The 26348-nt window shown below is 42.8% G+C and overlaps 1 protein-coding gene across 1 annotated transcript in view; it reads left to right on the plus strand.

The window, feature by feature from the left end:
- VPS8 (VPS8 subunit of CORVET complex) overlaps window positions 1-26348 on the plus strand; it is an 85632-nt gene that overhangs the window by 28830 nt on the left and 30454 nt on the right. The window contains exons 18-34 of the mRNA XM_082487413.1: window positions 813-859; window positions 1763-1852; window positions 2234-2280; window positions 2812-3034; window positions 3975-4064; window positions 5536-5587; window positions 5881-5923; window positions 6672-6744; window positions 11128-11247; window positions 11845-11916; window positions 14534-14653; window positions 15827-15883; window positions 16304-16386; window positions 17714-17798; window positions 18836-18934; window positions 22316-22405; window positions 22944-22990. Coding sequence (XP_082343539.1) covers window positions 813-859; window positions 1763-1852; window positions 2234-2280; window positions 2812-3034; window positions 3975-4064; window positions 5536-5587; window positions 5881-5923; window positions 6672-6744; window positions 11128-11247; window positions 11845-11916; window positions 14534-14653; window positions 15827-15883; window positions 16304-16386; window positions 17714-17798; window positions 18836-18934; window positions 22316-22405; window positions 22944-22990 — 1438 coding nt within the window. The remainder of the gene's footprint in view (window positions 1-812; window positions 860-1762; window positions 1853-2233; window positions 2281-2811; window positions 3035-3974; window positions 4065-5535; window positions 5588-5880; window positions 5924-6671; window positions 6745-11127; window positions 11248-11844; window positions 11917-14533; window positions 14654-15826; window positions 15884-16303; window positions 16387-17713; window positions 17799-18835; window positions 18935-22315; window positions 22406-22943; window positions 22991-26348) is intronic.

Raw genomic sequence — 26348 nt, forward strand, 5'->3', positions numbered from 1 at the left:
CTGTTGGCACTTTGCCATGAGGGAGGTGGATCCAGGTGCTAGAATATTCCTGAAGGTCATGCTTGAGCTGTAGGTAATCTTCAGGGTGATGTTCTGTCTGCTCTGCCAAGGAGGTACTTTCATTCAGGTCTCCTCTGACTATACAGCTGACTGAAAGCACTGCTGGGTTTTGGCACCTGTAAAGGAGGGTGCTTTGTGTGCACTTAGCTTGTTCTGATAAACACATTAATTAAGCCAGAAACTGCTACTTGAACAGTCTGATTTGGACTGGACACACTGCATTTTCCGTAAGTAACTTTTGATGGTTTTGACAGATGAGGCTCAAGTTCTCAGGATAAGATCCTCCTACTGTGAATTTGCCAGACATGTCTTGTTTTAATGCCCAAATATAAAGCAATTAAGCAGCTTGTTTTTCAGTATTCAAAAGAATTACTCTTTTTGAGTTGGCATTTAAGAATTGTTTGCTTTTATAGTGCATTTAATTCAGCTGCTTTGCGTCAGGGCATCCTCCAGCAATTAGCCTCACGTACACAGTCTTTGACAGCCCTCTATTATTTGTTCTCTCAATGTTAAACAGCACTCAGATCTGTTCTTGCCTTTCCTGTGCTGGAACAGTCTCTACGTTGGAGAATAAGCTCTTCAAAAGAAGAGTGGGCTAAAAGTAGATCACAAAATTGTGTATTTAGATATCTTGACCTCTGTGTCTCGGGGGTAGCGGTGTTAACATTTGAACTGTGGGATTTTTATGTCCGCTTGTAGCTGAGATGAGAAAACCTTCTTTCCCTTTCCCCCGCCCCCCTCGTTCTTTCTAGGCTTGTCTGGGGACACGAGCAAGCGGAAAGCAGTCATTGCAGACCGAGTGAGTCATTGATCTCTTCCTAAGTGGAGTTCCATGTATGCTGATGCGATACTAACTGTATTCCTGCAAGGAGTGGCTTCTGTCCTCCAGAAGTTAGTCCTACTAACTCTAGAAACTGTACACGTGCCTCTTGCTAAGATTGTGAGCAGAATTTAGACTTAGACTTAGCCTTTAGACTTAGAAATACCTTTTGGGTAAAGGTGGTGATAAAATCTGCAGCATTAGTAATGCAAAGTGTGACATTATCATCCGGGCCTTGAGATCTCCGGTTCCCTCACAGTGGAGAGAAGTCTTTTTTGTAGGTAACTCCAGACTTTCCTGACCTCTGGTTGGCAAGTATCCATTAGTATGTAACTTGCTGACTCTCAGGGTGAAAACTTTGGTCCACGTATACGTGGACATGGAATAAACTTTGACTGATCCTATTCAGTTGTTACAGGAACCTGTTTCTGGGAAGGGTGTATTTAAAATACATAATTATTGCAATAATTATTCACCTGTACTTTGTTCTTCATGCGTATTTTATTTGCAGGTAAACAAGTATTGCTGTTTAAGATACTATAACTTAAGCTTTGGGTAAAAACCATGGCCCAGGTGAGCCTTGTGCTTCAGGACATGTTCATTGGCCTGAAGGTTTGCTGGCAGACTGGCTGCCCAGCTTCTCTGTCAGTTAAAGTTAGTGTAGGCCTTTGGTATCCAACTGGGCCACTTCTATGCCATGTCATGCCATTGCCTCTTGGCAGCCACTTCCCTCTTCTCTTTCCTGCCCACAGTATTTCGTACCCAAAATGGGGCAACAGAGTTTACAGTGCTGCCGAACCCCAAGCCAGTCTATTAAATGTACTGCCAAGTAGGGCCTCTAGTGTAGGATGTGAGTGAATTTTCTTGTTTATTGTAATTCAGATGGTTGAAATCCTTCTCCATTACGCTGACCGCACTTTGAAGAAATGTCCTGAGCAAGGAAAAATCCAAGTTATGGAGCAACATTTTCAGGTATGGTGCTCCAGAGGACTCTTTGGTATATCTCTTTTGAATTTTTTAATCAAACTTTGCTTTGCTGCAAAAATTACATCTCTGTGTTTTTGAAAAATATTGCTGTGGTTCATCTGAACTCTCACCTCTGTTGTGTGCACTAATGAAATCAGGACTTGGTGTACAGGTTCTGCTCTGCCACCTAACTGTAACTCTGTCCTCTGCAGAAACGTGACTGGAGTTTTCTCTGTATGAAACAGCATACGGGGAAAACCTGTAACTGTGCCAGCTACCAGCTGACTCAGATAACTGTTTGATTCTGCTCTGTATTGGCCAGGCTTCACTTTGTGCTCTGCAGGATTTTTGCTGGTCTCTACAGCTTTTTTTATGTTTCTTCCACAGGACGTGGTGCCTGTCATAGTTGATTACTGTCTCTTACTCCAGCGCACGTAAGTCAGTTTGCAAGCCTGTCTCCCAAGGTGCACCACCACCACATGTAGCGCTGAGTGCTGTGTCCTATAATATCACATGGTTTAGAGGAATTGTATCATATCATCGTCATGTCGTATATATCGCATCACAGCTTAAAGGAATGCTTGAAAACTGATATAAAGTCATGTTACTCAGTACTCAAAGAGAAGTGTCTTAAATTTTCATTGTTCTGTTGAGGAAGAAATATTTGCTTCACACCATTTCCCCCACACCATCCCTTTAAGAAAAGAAGCTGCCTTGATAGATTTTCTTGTAATCATCATTTCCCCTCTAACAGCAGGGGTTTTTTTTTGCTGCAGCATCCATAGCCGATTTATTCTGTGTAGCTGCCTGGAACTTGCATCAGTATAGGAGCTGGACAGGGCATTCAGCTCCTGAGTTTGAGAAATAACAGAGAAAATGGAGTTTAATTTGGAGCCCTCAGAAAGTAGATAAGTCAGTGGATTTTAGCAAGATTATCTGATAACTAAACATTTCTTTCCTCCTAGGGATCTCTTGTTTAACCAGATATATGATAAGATGAGTGAGAATTCTGTGGCTAAAGGCATCTTTCTGGAGTGCTTAGAGCCATATATCTTGAGCGATAAGCTGATGGGAATCACAGCTCAAGTGATGAAAGACTTGCTGCTTCACTTCCAAGACAAGAACAGGTTGGAAAATATGGAAGCCTGCATTGTACATATGGATATCACCAGCTTAGACATACAGCAGGTGAGCTATTGTACTGCATACTGTTTTGAGTTCTTCTGAATAAATGACAGGATGCCCTAGTCACTGATGCGAACTTCTTGTGCTTTTAAGCGCAGCATAGCATGTGTAAAACAAGGTGTCACCTTTCAACAGACAAGACTTGTGTAGTCCAAACCATTCATGCCTTTTGGTCACTAATATGTAACAGAACTTAGCTCTGTGTCCCTGGGCTCAAATTCAATGAATGTGGGAATTATTTAGTGTGGCTGGTAATGTGCATGCTCCTATAAACATATTTGGCTCCCCCAGTTTGTGTCCTGGGATTGGTGAATGTATCAGGAGCCAAATATGTCGGAAACTACTAATCTGTCAGGATTAGTCTGATATTCACAATCAGTCTTTACTGTTTGGAGTACCTCACCTAAGATGAAAGGCACTAAAAACCAAAGTTGCATTTGTCAGTTTGGTGCCTGCCAGCCTGCTCTGCTCAGGTGCTCGCTCTTGTGTGACAAAGTTAGTGGAGCAAGGAGGTGTTCCTGCTGGGTAGCCCTGTTTTCCTTGGCCGGTTTTTATTCCCACAAAATAACTTTCCATCCCAAGGAGGGAACTGCTTGGCAACTAGATAAAATGATTCACTAACCCAACCAAAAGGCAAACTAGTGCAATCAAGGGCTTTGAAGAACTGGTATTTTTATTCCTTAACCTCATGCAGGTTATGAATGTTAGAATCTAAACAGTTAGATTCCGTGTTTGTTGCTTGAGCGATAAGGTGGATATTCCTTTTGAGGATATGGGGTCTGCAGAGACTAGTTCTGCAAGTGGAGATTCTCATTCTACTTTAAGTCATACTGCTGGATGATGCAAATGCAAGGACAGAGATTGTATTTGAGAGACTGGGGAATAAGAAGACTGTGAGGTAGGAGCAGCTGTATATCTACATTGCGCTTTGTTTGCCTTGCAGGTAGTTCTTCTGTGCTGGGAAAACCATCTCTATGATGCCATGATCTATGTCTACAACAGTGGGATGAATGACTTCATTAGTCCCATGGAGGTAGGAAAGATGCTCAGTGTAGTCAGTTGTTATTTGTGTGTTCAGTGCACGGTCTTTCTGATAAACAGCATTTCCAACCCAATGCATTATCTTCTCATTCAGTGTGCACATGTTCTTCTTTTTCACTTCACAGGAGAAACCATGTACGAGATATGCAGTTTATTTTACTAGGTGCAGTAGAGGAGAAAAGTAATTTGTAATTACTGTGCTTTAGAACACAAGATTTCCCTGCTGAGGTAGCAATGCTCAGAAAAGAGCAGGAAATATAGCCGTGTTAATAAAATAAATAAAAAGCAAAAGCAACAGAAGAGAGTAACATGGTGACTTAAGGAGCCTGCGTTGCAAAACTGTCTGCTAACAGCTTTGTCGCTGGTGATAAGCCTGGACTGTGTGGTCTGATGTGCTGAGAATGCATCAGCTTTCTGCGCAGTGGGATTAATGGGGGTGTAGGCGTGAGAGTTTCCATGAACACCTCATTCTTTTTTTCCTTCATGTTGTCCTTTCTCTGCTAATGTGTACAATAGTATACTAATGTGTATTAAAGAGTAATGGAAACAAAGCGTGAATGGAATGCAGAAAAAAAATCTAGAAACAGTCCTTGTATTGGGGCGGGCTTTGTTCTTAACATTGGATGTGATCTATTGCCTGTCAGCAGTAAGCACAGGACTCGGTCTAATGCTGTAACTGAAGGCTCTGTTGATGCTACCACAGGTAATTCCTGAAGATGTGCCTGATACACCAATTGCTCTAGAAGCCTATAGCTGTAACATCAAGATGCCTATAGCAGGGGGGTTGGAACTCGATGATCTTCAAGGTCCTTTCCAACCTAAACCATTCTATGATTCTATGTTTTGTTATGGAAGCACTGCTGGTATTTTCTCACTAGTGCTGAAATAGACATCTGGGTCTATTTGAGTGTGAAAATCTTAAACTGCCCAATTTTTAGCAGTTATCTCATTTGATTTTTACCAGGAAGGAGACTCTTTATGTGGTCCTGATTTTAAAAAGGGCTTCTGGAAACCTAGCACTAGCTGTATGAGTACAAATATCTTTTTCTGCTTTCTAGAGCTAAGTATTTAGATGAGTCCCCATTCTACATACCCAAAGTGAAGGCTCTCTGCTGCTGCTGCTAGGTATGCTGGAGGTTTGCGTAATCTCTGGTGGCAGAAAATTCAGGAACTGGAAGCGGGGCTGTTCAGTTATGCTCTGACGGTTACTTCTGACAATACTGAACAATGCTTTTCTTAGCGTGGCCTGTGTTTAGCGTTAGATCTGATTGAATCAAGGCTGTTTTTTCATATGTCATAACATCAGCTGGGTAAAGCATCCTTTGCACCTTTTAATTGTAAGGCATGGTGAGAAAGCAGAGTTTGTGGGCAAGATGCCCCACTGATCTCTGCTTTAAAACCATGCAGATTTTTTGCTTTGAGCTTTTCCAGCTGCTTGAGCACTGCTTGCTTTCTTATTACAGAAGCTGTTCAAAGTCATTGCTCCTCCACTGAATGCTGGGAAGTCTCTCACAGGTACAGAATTCTTTTGCTTTACAGGTTTCTAGTTTTGATATTTGATGTTTTGAATATCTCTAGTCACTTCCAACAGAGGGATGCAAAAAAGGAAATACGTACCCAATAGAAGGGTCTTGGAGAACGGAAAAGTATTCTAGTACTATTTACTATATGTAAAGCTGCTCAACTTACTGCATGTAAAACTCTGCTTGTGTGCAAGATGAGATGTTTTACTCACAGCTGGGAGAAAGAATTGCATCTCTGTACGTTGTCTTTTGAAGAAAAGGTGACAAACAATTTTTGTTTTGTAGATGAGCAAGTGGTAATGGGCAACAAGCTGCTTGTATATATAAGGTAAGGTACTTTCAAAAGTGTGTGAGGTGTTGCCTAGTGATGGCACCAGATTTCTAACTCACTATAGTTGCATAATCTTATAGTGTATTTCAAGGTCTGCTGTGGTGTAAAATAGCAATGGCTGCTTTGTACAGCTGACCTAAAGTTCCAGTGGCTTCTTGTTACACGTCGTGTGAGTGGATAGGTAGGATAAAGTTGGAGACTTAGAGCTCAAGTTATTGCTGATATGCCGAGACCATGTCTTTATCTGTAGAATTTGGTTCGAGTGAGTTCTTTGTCCTGTGTGTGACACAGTGCTCCTTGAACAAGGAGCTTGTAGCCCCAACAGCTGTGCGCAGTTGCTACTTACTGAGTTGCCTGTCATTTGCAGGAGGTCATTCTGGGATTGCATAGTAGCAATTAATTAGGGAATTCCTATTTCTGGAATCTGTTCAAGATCGTGAACACTAGATTCTGCATTACTCCTGCTTCCTAAAATGCAAGAGTAAAGATTTTTGTGAGCAATACTGAGTTTCCTCACTACTTTTCTCCTGCGGAATGGCATACCTCAGATCCAAATTCATGCAGTGCATTGGCTTATTGTGTATTAACAGCAGTGCTCTCTGCAATGCTTGCTCTCATGATTTACAAAATAAATTTGTTTGGCTTGTTTTAAGAGTGTCCTGAAGAGTGAGAACAGTTTACTTTTTGAGTTAATCTGTTTAATGTCAGGACGTATTAAAGATGCCTTTCCTCTCCTTTTCTATAGCTGCTGTTTGGCAGGCCGTGCATATCCACTGGGTGATATTCCTGAAGATCTGGTACCTCTGGTTAAAAATCAGGTGAGCAACCTTTCGAAAGGAAACTTTCCCATATGAAGTTTTTAGAAGAAGCTGCGTATGACTTATTTCATGGGTTTCTGACAGAAAACTATTATCAATCTGATAGCTGTATCCTTGTGATATGAGTATATACCACTGTAAATACCAAATAAATTTTTTAAAGAATGAAATTGCACAGCTGTTGCAATCTGAACATTTAAACTTAATATTTTTTTTTTCAACTGTAAATTGGGGTGTGGGAACATAGAGTTCTTAGTGGCACTAATTTTGATTAGTTTTTTTTTCTTATTCTGTACTACAAAGTTACCAGAAATTTGTAGCTGTCTCTTCTTTCTAAACTTTACTATGACTTGTCAAATATGGGAGGATCTTCCCTGTTTTCACGGAATTTTCAGAGTTGGAAGGGACCTCTAGAGATCATCTAGTCCAACTCCCCTGCTAAAGCAGGATTGCCCAGAGCACACTACTCAGGACTGCATCCAGGCGGGTCTTGAAAATCTCCAGAGAAGGGGACTCCACAACCTCCCTGGGCAGCCTGTGCCAGTGCTCTGTCACCCTCACCGTAAAGAAGTGTTTCCGTGTATTTGAACGGAACTTTCTGTGTTCTAACTTGTGCCCATTGCCCCTCGTCCTGTCACTTGGAACCAATGAAAAGAGCCTGGCTCCATCCTCCTTCAACCCACCCTTTAGATACTTGTACGCCATGATAAGGTCTCCCCTCAGCCTTCTCTTCTCCAGGCTCTCTCAGCTCTCTCTTCTCCCAGCTGTCTCAGCCTTTCCTCATAAGGGGGATGCTCCAATCCCTTAATCATCTTAGTTGCCCTTCGCTGGACTCGCTCCAGCAGTTCCCTGTCCCTCTTGAACTGGGGAGCCCAAAACTGGACACAGTATTCCAGTTGTGGCCTCACCAGTGCAGAGTAGAGGGGGGAGAATGACCTCCTTCGACCTACTAGCCACACTCTTCCCTATGCAGCCCAGGATTCCATTGGCCTTTTTGGCAACAAGGGCACATTGCTGGGCCATGGATAATTTACTGTCTACCACAACCCCCAGATCCTTCTCCTCAGAGCTACAAATGCATGTAACACAGGATTGAAAGGAGAAGAAAGTGACATGACATCAAAGAATATTAACTAAATATTCCTTCCTCTGTTTGGCTGTTGCTAAAACTTTAGTTTGTGTTGGAGTTTTCCTGCCTCAGATATCACGCCTCTGGCCTCTTTGCACAGCAAAGTGTTAAGTTCAGTACAGTTGTTTTCCATGATGAAGGTCCCATTAGATGCATTTCTGTCAGTCTTTGCCCTCATGTCCTGTCACCATATCTTCACCTCTGAGCCTTATCCTGTCTCAGGTATACAGGACATCGGTCCTCTAGGTGTAATTCCCATGCACAGGGTGAACATATATGCCCTGCCACTTAAATCTGGATCACTCCTCCTGCCATATCCACAGATACATAGTAAATGGGTGGATGAGGTGGAGTGAGCCATGACTGCTGAGTTGGGTGCTACTAGGTAGTGTTCAGTAGGTAGAAGTGTCTCTACTGAGTAGCTCTTGGTGGCAGGTTTCTCTGAGGCTTTTGATTTTATGGTCTTGATTATATTAGTGCGTGTTCATGCTCGTCTCTGCTCATCAAGATGTCGTATTTGCTGAAGATAAATTTCCGGCTTTGTGATAACTGCAGGTATTCAGCTGAGGTCAAGAGCGCATTGGAACCAAGAGCTCCAAACTGCATCCTTGTACCCCTGGCTTGCGGGGTCAGCCAGCTACCTGTTTCAGTGGTGGCTGCGCCTCTGCCACTTCATGTAGTCATATGTGGGCAATTGCTTGCCAGAGCTGCTTAATAGGTTCAGAGTGCTGCAACGCATCTCTCCTTTGGCTTATCTCAGGAACCCCTCTTGAGAGCCTCCTTTGGCAGGAAGGAGGTTCTGGGGGTCTCAGAGCAGGGAAGGGGTTTAACAGTAGATGTCTTTTGGTACTTGGAGAGAAAGGAGCATGCTGTCAGTTCTGAACTTAAACTCCTGTATCCTAGCATTTGATTCCAGTTGATGCTATTCCAGATCTCTGCAGGGGAATCTTTGGGTTGTACCAGCTCTACAGTGGTACTACATTCCTCTTCATCTACCCATCTCTGTCATCCTTAGTTTTGTAGAGCTTGTCCACCCATTCTGCTTGTAAGGCAGGATCTTAGCTGCTTCAGAAAAGTCTATACCTATTTTTATGGGCTCTGAAGCTGCTTGTTTTACACCCTGTAGGCTATGAGCACGTGTTGACTACCCATCTCTCATTCTTTTGTTCTTCTGCCTAGTCCGTGTAGCAAGAACTGTGACCTAACATCCAAATCATCTTCCCAGGGCACTTCAGGAGCAGCAGCAGATGCCTTAAGGTTTTTGTGTGCTGCTGTTGCCCTGTGACAGTGCAGGCTTATCCTACTGTCCTCCTTTGGGACAAGGTTTGATTCTTGAGCTGCATCTCTTCCTGTTGTTCTTTGCTGCCCTGTTCAGTGGACCATCTGTGGCTGACCAGATTCATCACGGTATTCTGAGTCTGCAACGGTAGCTTTCATATCAGGAGAAACAGCCTTTCCCATCTGGAATGCCCAAGAGATTGGCAGGTTGTTTCAAAGCAACTAGCACTATTGCATGTACCTTATACATTTGTTCAGGACAGGTGTGAGCATTTTCTTAATGGTTTCATTGTAGGGAGCGAGTACCTAGCTCAAATCACAGTGAACTTATGCCAAAAGTATGACTAGACATGCAGGTTACACGTAATGAATGTTGGCTTGGTCACTGCCAAGTCAATCTCCTTTCCTTATTCATTATTTCCATCAGAGTCCTCAAGCTGACTATTTCTTTTTCTTTAAGCTGTGACTGAAGCTTGGCCTAGGCAAAGCTTAACTCCTTACAAGTCATCTCTAACAATTTCTTAAAAGAGAACATGTTCCTGATCATCATTTTGTGCTCATAAAACTCATTCCTGAATCTCTGTCCAGTTTTACCGCAAACATTTTTGGAGTCTCTAGTGTTTTGCTTTAGTTTCAGGGTTTCAGTAAGGGGAGGTGCTTTCTGTTTTGCACTTTCCCTTTGCAGTAGAATGAAACAGTTATTTTTTTGATGGTGAGGTGGGGTTTTTTGGTGGTTTCGGTTTTGTTTTTGCTAATGCAGAGCCTGTAGCTATATGTACATGGTAGCTCTGGGTTTACTGCAAACCCTTTCCTCACAGGTTGTGCAAACCGTGTGCTCCCCTTTGCTGGATCAAGCACTAGGCTGTTGCCCTGTCCCTTGGTTCGTATCAAGTTGTCCCCTGCACACACTAGAGGTGGCACAGCAACAGACTGTGGCTCAAGGTCTGAGGGGAAGTTGATAGCCCAACCAACAGCAGTAGCTCTGGGGAGGACTCCTTTTTATGACCTCTGATTGGGTTCCTGAGAGCTTGACTTAAGTAACACCTTTCTGTCTGGATGCTTGAATCCAGTCTAGCTACGGTCTGGGTTTTTTCGTTTTGTTACGAGTTCCTAGCTGGCAGGTGGGTATCAGGTTCAAGGAGGGCAACAGGGAAGGTTGTGGGTCTGCAAGTGAAGCTGCTAACTCCTCCTGGCTTCACTGCCACTGTGGTGACAGGAAAATTAACTCAGAACGGGAGTAAATGAGAGAACGTGGCATTTCCTGAGGATGATTCTGAGAGTGCATTGCCTGTCAATTCTCCGTGGGATCCCAGTGTGTATCTTAACACGTGCTTCAGAGCGCTGGCCAGTCTGCGGCAGTCTGCTCTCTTTCTGCTGGTAGCCACATCTGCTGTGAGTGTGTTTGAGACAACTGGAGCTATCGCTGCCCTGTTCGTTCCTTGGGAGGGTCTGGACACCTCTGTCAGTGGTTCAATAAAGGGAGTTGCCTTCATTTTGAAAGACATGCTCAGATTTCAGGAACTAGACAGTGGAATAGCACCTAAGTCAGTCTTTGCAGTGCCAGAAGCTTTGTGCCTCAAAGTGAGGGGCAGATTGACTGGCTCTTCCCAAGGGAACTGCTGACAAGGAGAGGAGCTGTGCCCTGGATAAGGAGGAGTTGCGCAGCTTCTCAGGAGAGCTGCCAGGAAGGGGAGGGAGTTATCTACGAGCTTTGGTCTGCAAGTATAAGCCTTAGTTTTTGCTTGATCTTAAATTTTGCTGGATCTTAAGTTGGTTGGCAAGTCTAAGGAGGGGGAATTTTTTTCCTACTAACAAGCAGTAGAAAATATCATTCAAGTAAGAACACTGATGGACTCCTAAGGAGCTTTAAAGCTTAGCGCAAAGCAGGTAGCAATGCTGCTTTCCCATCTGCTTGTGCTATCCGTTATCTGAAATCCATAGGAAATCTGCTATGTTTGTTTGAATTTTCATTGCAGGTCTTTGAATTTCTCATCCGGCTGCATTCAACTGAGGGATCTGTGGATGAAGAGGTTTACCCTTATGTTCGTACCTTGCTGCACTTTGACACTCGGGAATTCCTTAATGTTCTTGCTCTGGTAAGAGGTTGCTGCTCTCCTCACAGAAAAAAATGCAATGCCAGTTCTTCTGTCATCTATGTCACAGCTGCATGATCTGTAAGATTCCTATTAAATAGTTCATGCTTTAGCTAAACTGGTAGTTACTGGCTTTGATGCAGGAACAGTTTTGATGTGTGTTTTTATAAGATGTCAGAAGAGATCGTAATAGTCCTTTATGTCCCTAAATATAATTCATGAAAGTGACATTATACAGTGAAGACTCTGGTAACAGAGGCCATCTTTAAAGCACAGGTAAAAGAAGAATACTGTATTTGTAATGAGTGTTTTAGTACCTACATCTTTCTCCTGCAAAAAGATTAATTTTTCTTCCTTTCCAATATTCCTGAATTTTCTCTGTTTGGACCTGCTACCTTTATCTGAATACGTAAGAACCATTTTGATAGTTACAAAAGACCAAATTGTATCTTGGAAACTGCTGTTTAGGTGATGTACGCAGAAAGGACTTAAAAGCATTGTTACCTTTGTGATATGGCTGCTTCTTTGTGTTTGCTTGTATTTCTGGCGTTGGCAGTGGAGAGCATTCTTTTCAAGGTGTCAGTGTTTTGCCTCATGCAGACTTTTGAAGACTTTAAGAATGACAAGCAAGCGGTGGAATATCAACAGAGAATTGTGGACATACTTCTGAAAGTGAGTGCACCTGAAAATTAACCTCTGTGTTTACCTCTGTCTGATGATATACACCACTGTGCAGTAAAACCTGTAATTTGGATGAGGTGTTTCCAGTCCTGCCCTGGATGACACCTCTGAGAAGGTGGTGGGTTGGGGCATGGATTCACCTCAGCCAAGGCTGTCGGTTGGATATTCGGAAGTGATGCTTCATGCACATTAAATATGGTGACAGAGAGGTCTCCTTTCCTGTCTGTGATTACACCTGGGTGGTACTTTGTTGTCAGATTTCTCCTCTCTGCACTGTTGAGTTTATTTTTATCTGCTTCTCATTGATTCCACTCTCTGATTCCTTCTGGGGGGGGGGGGGGGGGGAGGTCGGTCCCAAGAATCCTGTGCTTGGCAGGGTGCCAGCGCTCTTCTGATAAAACCCTGCTCCCTGTGTCTGTAAATGCTGTGTTTGGGATGTAACATACCCAGAATGACAGGCCTATCTTTAGTAAATGGGAGAGAAGAGGAATGTCAGAGTTATCAGCCTGGTGCTCTAGAAATCACTTGTCATCTGCAGACTGTGTTCCCTAACAATGAATGTTCTCATTAAAAGCTATCGCTGCCAAATGCCGTTTGCTTTCCCCTTCAAAGCTGTCAGCATTAATAATGAGTAACTCCACTTGGAAGCTGTTTATGTATAAACATATCATAAGTAGCGTTTCCCTGTCACTGTCATCATTGATAGATGAGAGCAAGGGCACCAGTGAGTGAATTCAGTGACAGTGCTGCTGCAGTAGGCTGTGGTGGAGTGACTGAGATAATGCCACTGTGGGGACACTTTTGTGAGCCTGCCCGAATAGGACGTTGCTGTAAGGATGTTAGTTTGCCCTGTGCTGGGTTAGGCCATGCTTTTTTGTGTCTTTAGCTGCTGTCAGCAGGAGGTGGCACACTGCAACTGTGTTCTGCAGCTACTGTGGGATGTGTTCCTGTGGCACAGCATACGCTGGATCGAGCTGTGTACAGCCCTGCTCAGTGCTGCTGGCCACGTAGCAAATGTCCACCACAACAGAATTCAACCCTGCCCTTCAAGGGGGAAAAGTAGGGCAGTTGTGAGAACTGCAGAAACGATTTGGTGTTATGAGAACTGTCAGTCCCTTGGTCTGGAATCTGCTCTTCTTTTGGATAAAAATGAAAAAAAAAAATCTTAGAACTTTATTTGAATTTATCATTGGCAAAAAAATTCACTTAGGAAATAGCTGCACTTTTAAAATAGTTTGAACGTAGACATTCTGTTAATGCTGATTTAATCTGTGCCAAACATATTGTCTTTTAGAAAGTCCACATGGTTGGCCTGCAACCTCTGTAAGGTTGCTCTGTTTCGGAGGTACAGTATGGCCACCTTCACATGGACTGACGAGGACCCAGTTTGTGAAAAACAAAGCCAAAATGAAAGAAACACCCCTGTTGTTTTAGTGAGACATACTTTTTAATGCTGTTAGCTAACACCATTCTGACTAGGCTCCTGTATAAAATAGTCTTTTTACATGGAAAATGAAAATTTAAAAAGTATGATAGCATTAGCTGATGTTTGAAGCAGAACTCTGTCTTACCTGTCTGACTCCACTTGTGCGAGATTAGCATCTCATGGGGATCTGGAACTCCAGGTCACTTTAAGAAATCAATTTTATCTCCCAAGCTTAGACTGAATGAGGTTATAAACTGTGAGATGCTTCATGTCTGGGCTTTGCTAGAGCAATTCTTAGATGTTAGCTGAGAGAGTTGTTCAGGTAATGGATTTCCTCCCAACTAAACCCACTGCTCTTAGAGGGGGACTCTTCAAATAGGGGCATTTAACTTTCCTTTAGCATTTAGGATTTTTTTAGAAGCATGAGATACCAAGTCAGGACACATTATGCTCATTTTTTGTATGCCAGACAGGCGACAAGCGCTTCTCAGGTTTCAAATCCCTTTTGCAGTGACTCTTAGATATTCTGTTTTTCTGTAATTTCAAGTCAAGTCAGCACAGCCACAAGTTTCTCAAAATATTCGTAGACTAACGGCTAATTTAATGTGAGAAAAGAAACTTCCCCAAACCTACAGTTGTTTCTCAGTCATTTGATTGGTTCTGCATGCCACGACTGAAATGGTGAGTGCCTGGGGCTTAAAGTCAAATATATTTTTTTTCTCCTGTAATTATTAATTTCATATTTTTTTCCTCATGTGACTACATTTCTCTGGCCAGAAGCTCTGTTACATGTCCAATGATCAGCACAGACTACAGAGATGGAGATAAATGTGGGTTTGGAGCCCCCTCACACCCAAAAATCAGGGACGTGCAAGAACACTTCCCTTGAGTATAGGGCAGAGAGGTCGAGCCTCTTCAGCTTTAGGACAGATGTGATTTAGCGAAGACACACTACCTGTCTGTGTCTTCAGGTGACACAGTTAAATGTCACGGAAGGTGGCTTATCTTTTGACCTTCAGGATGGACTAGCACCAGGGGATTGTGGGGATATTTGGGGTAGGAGGAGACTTGATGGCTGTACAGGGGTTTCTTGTTGCACTGTCCTGGTTGCTTTGCCAAAGGCAGCTGCAGAATTAATCGCTTGTGTTCTTATTTTTCCCTTTTCTCTCTAATGCTTCTCAGGTCATGGTAGAGAATTCGGACTTCACCCCATCGCAGGTTGGCTGTCTCTTTACCTTCCTTGCCCGTCAGCTTGCCAAGCCCAACAACACATTGTTTGTGAACAGGACACTTTTTGACCAGGCAAGCATTCCTTTGTGTGGAGTGGAAAAAGTCCCAAACAGGGCGCAGCACTGCAGAAAGTGTGGCTAGTGCTGTGGACTGAAGCGATTCTGGAAGGACTGGTGCATTATGAAACAGGTAGCATCTTGCTGGGGCTTTGTTGTGGTTTCGAAGAAACAGAGTAGGAGAAACCACAGAAGCACAGTAATCTCCATATTTCAGCTTGTCTGCTGGAATTGTGTGAGAAATAGGGTCAGGTCCCAGGAGATGCAGCAGCCTCTGCTCCTCTCTGTGGAATGGCAGATTCCTGTGGTCACTGGTGTGTTAGGAGAGGGAAAGCAAAGGCCCATAAGGACCAGAACCAAGCTGTTTATATTTAGGCCCCAGCGAGAATTTTGGTGGCTCTGTTGTCACTTGTATGTGAAGATACCAAGACAGGGAGATACAGGTTGCCAACTAAAATGATGCTAGCGAGCTTACAGAGCTTGTATATACAGCTGGTAATTTCTAGTTTGCATGGCCGCCATCCTTCTCTGCAGCTTGAAATAGGCTGATAAGCACCGATGCATGCCTTAAAGCTTGCATGGGTTAAGTTTATATCCCCATTTAAGTCCCAGAAATTCCTGGGACTGAGGAGGCGGCTTCAATGGCTGCGGCAGTTGCACTTCGATGATAGTATGGGTATACGAACACTAATAAAAAACGGGTTAGAAACTATATGTCCTTTGTCATAAATTAAGACTGAAGAAGTCTGTGGAGGCTAAATGGATTTGGATTTAATTACACATGTATTGAATTTTATGAATTACATGATTTCCTGTCTTTCTGGGAGAGATGGCACAGTCAGTTCAGGAGAGAAGTCGAAGGGGTCAGCGTCAGGGTTCCAGCTGTTTGGTGGGTGGTTTAAGGCAGGGTCAGCGGGTCCCCCGAGTTCTATATTCCCTCAGTTTCCCAGAGTTTGGTTCTAGATCCTGGTGTGGAGTCACGGGGTTCCCTCCCTGGAGTCTTTTAGCAGTTGTTGGTTACTCCAGTATTCTTAAGTGTCCTTAGTTATAGGATGAAGTAGACAGTAACTCACAGATGAACAGTACATTCAAATTGTACAGTTGTGTTCTGATTTGCTGTTGCCGTTATTGGTGCTCACAACCTGCTTGTTAGGTTTATGCTAACGCTTCCCTCTACGTCCTTGCACAGGTCCTTGAATTTCTGTGCAGTCCGGATGATGACTCCCGCCATTCGGAGAGGCAACAGGTAACGGCCTTCAAGGGAACATTTCTTTAAGCGCCAGGTACGACCAGAGTGTGGAGCAAAGTTCAGCCTCATTGGGAAGTTATGCTGGCCAAAGGTCACGTGCTAAAGCAGTCACCTAGCATAGGAATGGTGGCCAACATGGAAGAATCGGGCAGTGCTGTACACAGCAGGAGTGAAGGAGGATCCTACCCCACCATTGCCCGCAGGAGAGGTTTGACAGCAGTAAAAACAGAAGCAGGAAAAGTCCTGGATAAGTGCATGACCTTCATAGTTAATGGACAATCAATTAAAAAAAAAAAAAATCTGTAAAATAAGCTCTGCGTTAAGGCAGTTTAATGGAGCAGGAAGAGTGTACTTTTGAATAGTGCTGGCTGTCCAGCTACTACTGTGATATAAATAACTGGTCTTCAATATCTGCAGGTCCTTTTAGAGTTGCTCCAGGCAGGAGGGATTGTACAGTTTGAAGAGACCCGTCTTATCCAAATGGCAGAAAAAGCAGAATTGTAAGTTGTCGCGTACAATATATAAATACTGCCTTTGAATGTCCTCCAAAGCTTTTTTCCTCCACATTTCTTGTTCCTACTTTGCATCTGTGTTTGGGATTATTTTTCCTATGTATTCACATATGCTTCATTTAATATGTTCATATTTAGTCCCAGTCTTTCTATCTTTACAGAGTGTTCTTACAAAAAGCATTGTTAAGATGAGGGGGGTAGAGCTGTGGAAACCCTTCAGCGTGAAACCCTGTGGGCCTTGACGAGTTTTGGCACTTCCCATCCTAGGGCCCAGGCTTTGTTCAAAGGTATAGTTGTATATTTGAATGCTCTACTGCTGACAGATGGAGATGACTCGTTGGGGTGAGACCCACAGGTGGATTTAAAAGCACGAAGGGGTCTGAAGCCACCCCCATGGTACTCATTTTAGAATTGAGTAGGAGACAACCACAGTGTCTGGAAAGACTGAAAATTTCCACCATCTCCTTTAGTTGCTTTACACTTCCAGAAGGAGTCTGTCATGCCTGAGCGGTCAGCCAGGGGAGGGTCACATTCATCCACGTCTGGAATCTGGATGTTATGTGAATTAACCCACCCTACTACAAAGGACCAGAGGGATAGAAGTGCAGTGGTGGGGTATGCCATGCCTGTTTTCCTGCGTGTCTTAGGAGGAGTTACTCAAGCAAATTTTTCAGACTCAAGAAATGCATTTTTTTTTCTCCTTGCTTCAGAGTTGGACAGCCAGAACTGCCAGCTCAGCCACTTCCATCAGAGCTAAAAGCCCTATAGTGTAATGTTGTTTACCAGACTTTTCATTTGTTTTGCCTCAGTTACATTTGTTTTTATCTAATGTTTATTAAAATCTGAAGGTAGGAAGCTGTGTCATAACACGTTATTGAGTCATGTTCAGCGTATTTCTTCAAATTAGTATTGTGGATTGGCCTAGCTTAGAGCTGTGTGTGTTACAGAAATAAGGAAGATGATCTATGAACAGCAGAACCTGTGAAACCTGATTTTTGCAGGATTTTTGTCCCCTGTCCCTTGCCTCTCACCTTAGTAACTCTGGTTTTCTCTGTTCTGTATGATAACTTCCCAAAAAGAGGGTGATTGATAGGCTAATTGGCCTGTGGCTGATACTAAATGGCATATGTAAACTGGAGCCACCTAAACTGTGTGCTGAAAACCTTCATGTAAGATACTTCCAAATGCTTTTTGTAAAACATGCTGTATTTTGAGTGCTGCCAAACTGTGCTGGATCTGAGCTACCTACTTCTATTCTGCTGACTCAGCTGAGCGAGTGTGGTTTTCCTAACGTGGAAAGTATTTTTCATTTTAGCTATCAGATTTGCGAGTTCATGTATGAACGAGAGCTTCGCTATGACAAAATAATTGGCTGTTACCTGCGTGATCCAGTGAGAAAGGTGAGTCAATCTGGTGCTTCTGGCCTTTCTTCTTCGTAGCAGCGCAGCCTGTCCTGCTGGCCAGAGTGAGAATGGGCACAACCCTGCTCTTCTCTCATGCTTCTCTATCTTAAATAGTGTCCCCCTTCACAGCTGAGTTTTCTTTGTTATAGTCAAGGCTTTTTGTGTTTGTGTGTGTGTTGGAGAGGAGTTGATTATTTTTTTTTTTAAAGCTTCAGGGTTTTTTTGGTTTCTTTTTAAATTTAAACAGTGCAAATACATGAAACCTGAGTGCAAGGAGGCATTTATTGCAAATATTGCTGCAATACTTTGTTTCTGCTATCAGTCCCCTCTTTTCTCCCCCCAGACAGAGTCTCTCTGCCCTTACTATCTCTTTGCAGTTACCTTCTGCATGTCTGTAAGTTGCATATCTGCCACAGTTTTTGAGGTATTCTCTTCTCTACCACCAACAGAAGTTGGGAGGAGAGTCTGGCAAATGTGATCTCATGAGCTCTTTATGAAACCACTGTGCTGAAAGTTGAGTGGGTGAAGGAGTCAGAAGAGATAGGTTATGATAGTGAGAAGGTCAAAAAATATGGTACGGGAGAGCATCTGAGCTGAGGACAGTGCAGGAGAACCTGGGGGAGAGGCTGATGTCGAAGAGGAATTCAGGAATATGCTGGGAAAACTGACCTACCCTCTGGTAGAACGCTCTTTTCTTTACTTGTGCTCCTAGCTAAAGAACAATGTCCTTTTTCTCTGTGAGCAACAGGGGGACATTTCTAATAGTGGAAGAACAATTCTTTTTGAGCTCAGTGCTTAACACGTTTAGCATCACTCCTATTCCTCTTGATTATTTTTTTTTTTTTTTTCCTGGCAGTTTGTAAGGAACTATTTAGGGACATATAATCTCGCCTGCAGATAACTTACCCTGGCTTGCTAAGAGAGGACTAGCCCTGAGGTCATCCTAAGACTGAAATGCTCTCCCTTACCAAAATGTAATGTTGTTAGCAGTGCTGCAGAACATACTATACCATTTATGGTTTTGTGCCTTACAGGAAGAAGTTTTCAACTATATTCACAACATCCTGTCCATGCCTGGCTACAGTGCTGAAGAAAAGCAGTCAGTGTGGCAGAAAGCTTTGGAACACATAGAGGTACAGTGTATGCTAAACCCACAGTACCTGAGCTACTGCTAACTCCTGTTGGATCTGCGTAGTGCTGTTCTGTAAGTAGGAGTGTCACGATGTCAAACCGCAACTGTTTAGGAAGCTCTGACTTTAAGGTTTAGTAGTCTCAAACATTATTATAAGCGCATCTCTTAGATTCAGGCTGGCCTCCCTGGTTTCAAGTATTGCTCTCTGGACAACGGGACCTTATCAGGGATGATGGCTGGCAAGTGTTGGGTAGCAGGGAAGGGATCCGTTAGCAAGTCTTTCATCTCCTGAGCTTGCTGCAGCAGCAAGGTCAGGACACTGACGTCACTGACCTCATAGTCTGTGGTATCACATTCCTCATCTTACAATGGTAATAGTGTTCAGCCTTGGTACCCTGCCACTCCTAACCTGTGGGAAGATGGGGTCATGACTTCTGCTGTATGACACAGACTGCTGCTAGACTTCTCTAGCTAATAACTTTTCCCATCTCTGCAATCTCTCTTTGCTTCAGGGGATGGAGATGTGTCTGAAATAACTGTGCCGTCAGTAGACACGGGGAATCCATAATATCTCTAGTTCCTACAAGGTGGTGTCAGTCCCTTCCAGGGTGATCTGGAGATAAGCTAGGAAAATAACTGTGTCTATAAAACAAGCAGTCACGCACTTGCCCAGACTACTTAGCAGAAAATGGGCACAGTATTCTGTGTCTTCTGAGGTGAACAAAAAAGCACTAGGTACATTTGAAAGATACAGAATACTTCTAGTCCCTACCAGCATCTGCAAGTAGTGCGTGACTAATGAGAAAATGGACCAAGAGGGAAGACAATAAACAAAGAAATGCTGTGAATCCAGCTGTATGACATGCCGCTTGTTGAGCTCACACCCGCTCTCCAGAGGCACTTTCAGAGCTTATGGGAATTGGTGGTGATGGTTGTGCTGTGGCTGGGCGGGCCTGGCTCATTTCGACCTTGTCAGAGCAACTGTAGTCCACGCAGGGCTTCCCAAGTTGAGCAAAATGCTGTCTACTTTGCTGCTTCCTTATGTCTGCTTCATTCTTCTACTGCATCCCTCGTCTCTGCCCAAATTGTTTGGCATTATGAGTGAGTTAGCCTCCCTCTGTAAGCCTTTCATATTGAGTTTGGCTGTGTTTTCTCAGTCTGGAGCTACTTCCTGATTATTGTACAGTGTCAGAAGTGCCCAGTGCTCAGCTTGTCAGAGCTGCGTACTTTTCTGAAATTGGCACACAACAGAAAACATTCGTCTCAACTTGTCTATGGCCATCCTTAAAAGCAGGGTTTCTTGCGCTATTCCACCAGCCTTGTAGATAACGGCCAGCTACTTTTACCTATGCTTTTTGCAGCTTCCTCCAGAAAGCTGCTGTGCAGATGATCGGTTCTTTAGGTCACCTTTATTGGGTGCTGTTACTGAGATCAACTCCCTTTTCCCTTTCAGCATCTTCTGTTTCCCAGGATTGGTGAACCATATACACAATTTCATGTGGCTTAACAGCTTATTTGCTGCTATGGGGTTTTGGTTTTTTCCATTATAATAATCCCGCTGTCAGACATTCAGAAGACTTAAAATAGTAAATAACATTTTACTAGGGTGGTGCTGTGCTTTCAGGTCTTTGAACAACTGTCCTTTCATCTGCTGAGGTATGAAAGTAGCAAACCAGCCTCTTCACTTGAAACCAGCAGTGTCTAGAGAGGTGTTCCTGGTGATCATACGACAAAAAGTGGTGTTTGTGATCAGTGCCACTTCTTATTTTTGCCATCATCCTACATACTTGTTGTTCCTTGATGTTTGTCTTGAAAATAAAGCCTAAGGCTTCTCTCCATAGAGTGCTATTTGTGGTGGTCACTTTCTGTCCTTAGATCCATGTGCCTTGTGTCAGTGCTGTCTCCTCGAGGGCTGCCTGCCTAAGAAGTACCATGTTTGCCAATCTCTCAAACCTGGGAGAGGATGAAAACCCATGTCCAAAACCTCTTGCCTGGGAGTAGGCAGTGAAGGTCACACTGATCAGAGAGCTACAGTCAGTTACTGGGAGGCTGGGCCATTTCCTTCCAGCCAGTCAGTCCTATCTTCAGCAGTCCTGAAGACTCCCAGGGAGGGTTTGTCCAGAGAGAGAGAAACAAATGCAGGCATGCTACATCCTTTCTGCATTCCTCTGCACTGCTGTGCTGCTTTAAGGTCTTCTGGGAGCTTTGGATTGCCTGGGTTTGTGAGATGAAGGGGTCGTGCTCCTGAGTGCAGGGGAAGCAACTAAAACCTGTGGCTCCTGCAGTAAAGCTGGGGGGGGAGGAGGGGGCAAACACCACAGAGGTGCTTTACATACAATATGGTAGGCAAATAAATTTTGCTTTGGAAACCTCACAAAAGGCATCTTCTATGATAGTTCTTCTTTAAGGAGCTCGTGGAGCAGTTACACTCTTCCTTGTTACTTCTTCTCCCCTTCACTCTGGTCTGTTGCTGGCGTTGGCTGTATTTGATGGCTGCTAGGTCTGTCTTAGCTAGTGCTAAGTAACTTTTTCAGACTTTTTTCTTTTCTTCCAGATGTATGTTTATGTAATTTTTCTTTCTTTACCACTATAATAGTTGTTTTTATTTAGTGTAAATCAATGTTGTCTCTTTTGTAGGCTTAGCAGAGGCTTTTGGGAAGGGTTACCAGGTACAGAATATTGATTTGAAGCAGTTGCTTCTCATTTGTTGGGAAGCATGGACGCATTTGGAAGCATTAGGAGCAAAAAACCTCACATTCTGGGTTGTGTAAACTTCTGTGATAGGAAGCCTTTTAGATCAAGGTCGACAGGATGCAAACCCACAGCCATCTTAAAGAAGTTTTTCCTTTTATTACAGTAAAGAAATTATTCACTTTTTTTCAGGTCTGGACAGGTATCAATTACAGTTACCAGTTACAGGAAACCTGCTTTTAAACCTCTGGTTTGGTTCAGTTCAAGCCAGTTAAACACTGGAGAAATTCCCTAGGGTCAATTAATGGCTTTGTGTCCTCTCTACTGCTGGCTTCTCTTTGGCACTAATTGGTCTTGTTGGCAGAGGTGAAAAGGCAGTTGTCAGAAAACCTGATGAAATAATTTTCTCGCCTTAGGACTGAGCTGCGGTCTTGTCAGTGTGAAGAGTTTTGCGTTCTTATAAGGCCTGTTGTGTAGTAAAATCATCAACTTTCAAAAATGTCTTTTTACAAACTACCCTTCATTCTATTTTTTTTTTTTCAGAATCACTTTGTGCAATGGTATTCATCATTTTACAGCTTTCATCTGGGCAAAGACGCAGTTACAATATGAATGGGCTCAGTGAAACTGCATAATTATATTGCCTATGAAATTAAAAGTAATTGTTTTCGTTGTGTTTCCCTCTCCAAAGGAGCTGCTGTTGCTGAGCCCGTGTAAAGCAGCCGACTTGGTATCCATTCACTTCAGTGAGCAGATTGAGAGCATCATTGCAAACCTTCAGGTAAAGTGTCAAACTTCATTGATGTTGGCGCTGCTTTGCAGTGGGGTTGCCATTCCTGTAAGAAGTGATTGCTAAGAGCAATGGTAAGTTGTTGCTGTGCCATAACTGAAAGAAAAGTAGCTTGATAGTTACTCAGCTGCAGGGATTGCTATGTTCAAATTGTTCAGCCTGCTTGTAGAGTTCTGGCCATAAAAATATATGATCTCAGAGATGCTGGTTGCATCGCTTGGTAACGCAGTTTTCAGTTTGGAGTTCAGTATGGCTTGAACTCAGAGATCAGACAGAGCTGTTGTCAGCTGTCATGGTTTAGGCCTAGCTAAAAAGTAAACTTACTGAACAAAATTGGTCCTGTTTTACCTCAAACTAGGACATCAGCAAACATACCCTCTGAATATTTACTCAAGACAAATGCCTAAACCAACTTTTTCAGCAGGCACCAGCCACGAACAGTATTTTCTTCCATGGATATAGTTCAGGAATCACTGGTTTATAGCATGTTATTTAAAATAGTAATACTCTGTCTCCTCCTGTTGTACAGGACCAGTTTTTACTCTTCCAGTTTCTGAAGAGTCTCCTTGATCCGAGGTATGTAAGAAAATTAGGCCATTCACAAACTAGAGCTTGAAAATATGGGTTAAAATAAATTCCTAAACGCAGCCTACAGCTGAGTTTAGGGCTTGGAAAAGGTGACTCGCTCTTCAAACCGTACAGAGTTGAGAAGGATTGCACAGAAATAAGTGTTCTGGGGAGTGTCCTTTGGCAGAGCCCATGCTGTTTCCCAGCTGGGAAGTGGTGCGGGTTCCAGTATGTGCAATGTGACACCTCCCCCACGCTGGTGGGAGTTTGAGCATTGCTGTTACAGCTTCTTTGAGAAGGCTGTGAAGTGGTTACCCTGTCACGGAGTTTGTGTTCTCAACCCACCGATTGATTACTTGACCAAGGTGCCCAAGTTTAACATAAATAGAAAAGCGTTTTGGTCTGTTGGCATTTTCATTTCTGTCGTATTTCAGAATCGCTGCTGTATATTTCACTGCAAACTCTTTAACTACTTGCTTGCTCCATCTGCTCCTGTTCTTTTCAGTATTTCAGCACTGAGCATTCTCTTTCTGTTGAATTGGTTTCAAATGCTACAAGACTTTCATTTTATTTATTTAATTTGTAAGACATTTATATATGCACAGCTCCAATTGCCTTCAAGCAATTGTTAATGCGGTTTAAGGCAAGATCTTGTTTTGTAAATTAGCTACAAATTAATTGTGCTTTATGAGGGAGGATGAGGAGTAGGAAAAGGTAAAATTATCTAAATTCAAGTGTCAATGTTCCAGTTTTTCTTGAAGTTGAATAAAAAGCTTGCTTTGGAAGCTAGAATCTGGAATTAATAACTCTGGATTTTGTTGGGATGTAAATTAATAATAAACAAAACATGTCCTTTTTTTTCCCCCTGAGTTTTACAGCCATGTTTCTATGGAAGATGTGAACTTCCATAGCTACTTTGTTTCTTAGAAGTCAACATAAAATCAGTATTTTTCCAAGAAAATATCTTGGTTGGGTTTTATAGGTGAGAAATTAGAATTAGTTAATAAATGAATAATTTAAAAAAAATTGAATAGTTAAGCAAAAATGATGCCCAACTGGATGTTAAGTAGGACTTTCTTTGTGCTGTGATACCACTTGCAGCGAGACTCAATGAAGGTGGTAATTAACCTGGATTTTAATTTCATAATCTCAGAGTAATAATTGTATCTAATTTAGCTCTACCGTAATTAGAGCTAAATACAACTATTCCTCCTGTATTTATCTTCTAATCAAAAGCAACACATGATGTGTTCAAACCAGCAATAGGAAGCAACTTTCTGTATCTGACCTTTCAAAAGATCTCTGCTTTTCCCTCCAAGGCTGATGTGCAGCAAGGAGCATGAGGCTGCGTGGCTTGTCCCACTGTGCCCTCTGTCCCTTCGGAAAGCTTATGTACAGTTCCTTTTCCCCTCTGTGTTCCAAAGTCCACTCACTCTCTGCAGTAAGATGTTCAGCATCCCAAGTAATGGAGATAAACTGGGTACTGACTGGATTGTTGTTGCTAGAATACTCAATAAGCCAAAGATAAGTGGGACAGTTATGCAGAAAAATGGACAAAATGCTCCTAAATAATTTGGATTCGTGTGTGCTAGTGACTGACCGTAAAGCAGAAAGTCTGGAAGCCCAAGGTTTAACCTACTGTTAATAAACTATGTTGTCAGTAAGAAGTGTTCTGTAGAGATCCCAGATTGCTGGAGGGTTGTTTTTTCGGTTGCTTTTTTTTTTTTTAATAACACTCAAGGTCCTGTGGTCTGGTTGCAGTGCTGCGAGGTCGCCTGCTTCTAAGACCTAGCGAAATGAGCTGAACTGTATTCTGAGGGAGGTGGGGAAGGAGGGAGAAACCTTGCTGTGCAAGACCTAATCTGCAGATATACCTATATTTTGTAGTATATCTATACATGAAACAGTGATTAGGTTCTTCTGAAAACATCTGTCTCTTTTCAGCCAATCTAAATGTTTATATACTTTTTTTTAAACAAAATTCTTATTAAAATAAAGACTCTTAGAGCAGTAAATGAGCTTTTAATGTCCTGAATACGAATGATTGCTTGATTGTATGGGGACAAGACTCATCATGCTAGTATAACTATCCTAGTTGGTGGAATTGCATTAGGGATTAATTTGGCCCATTTAATTTAGCTAGAGATTTATTTTGAAGGAGGTAAAAGGGGGAAGGGAGGAAACAGGGTTAACAGAAATTGCCTGGGGAAATTAAAACCAAATGTCCGTATGTTTGTATCTTATAAGCAGCCACAGAAAAAGGACAACATAGTGTGTATTGCTCAGCTCATTAATCACAGCCTTTGCTACATTTACATTTTAAACTCCCAAGTTTATTCCTCTAAAAAAAACCCACCACATCACAGTTAAATGTGTCTGTTAGCAGCATTATACCAACAATACTAACTTATTTAGCAATACAGTGCTCCCAGTCCAGTCTATAAGTATATTGATACCTAAACTTCTAGGTTCTGTTACAATGGCTCTCCTCGCTGAACAGCTATATGTGACACTCACAAGGCTCACTTGTGCCAGGTTTTGTGAGAAACCAGTGATTATCTCGTCCATTTAGGAAAGACTGCATAGCGTATGGCAGGGAGGATGTTTGGCATGGTTGTATTGAAGATGAACTGATCTCACACTGAGCTGAGCAGGACCTGCAAGTCCCAAGGCTGTTGCTTAGCTTTTAACATTATCAAAGTCCAGCTTGCTTTCCATTCTCTCTTATCTGCGTGTCTTAAGTGAAACGGTTGAGGAAAAGGTTGGCTTGCTCACGAAGTCATGAATACTAAGTGCCAGAGTTATTTCCAGACCAGGAGTTTGTTCTTGTACACTAAAAATGTATGACTTGCCATTTTTCCCATTTTGGTAGACACAGATCACTTTAGCTAGAAAGCGCTGCTTCATTTTAGTCTAGTTGCAAAAAGAATAGAAGACTCACTCCCGTACAGGCACTGAGGGAGTTTATAGGGTGTGTGTTGTGGGAGGAGGGAATGGTGAATGCAGGAGGCTTCTTGTTTTGTCCTTCAAAAGTCCATTCTTTACTCGGTGTCGGAACACAATAGTTTGGATACCAGTTTTTGTACAACTGTGTGCGTACTTTGGACGCTGATCAGTACTTGTGTGAGGCTTATACAAATACAAATTTATAATCAATTATGAGCAAATACAATTTATAATCAAGTGATTGACATTGTAATCACAGCAAGCTTTTGGCTTGCTAGGGGCAAAGCATTCTCCTGGCCTTTCTTGGATGATGATAATCCTGTCAGCTCCTGTAGTTCCCAGGAAATACAGGCTCATATTGTATATCAGACCTTTTCCATCCCATGGCTGTAGGGTTTGCACATCAGTGCAACTTCTCCTG

The sequence above is a fragment of the Vanellus vanellus genome (genome assembly GCF_965231255.1).
Source record: "Vanellus vanellus genome assembly, chromosome: 8".
NCBI lineage: Eukaryota > Metazoa > Chordata > Aves > Charadriiformes > Charadriidae > Vanellus > Vanellus vanellus.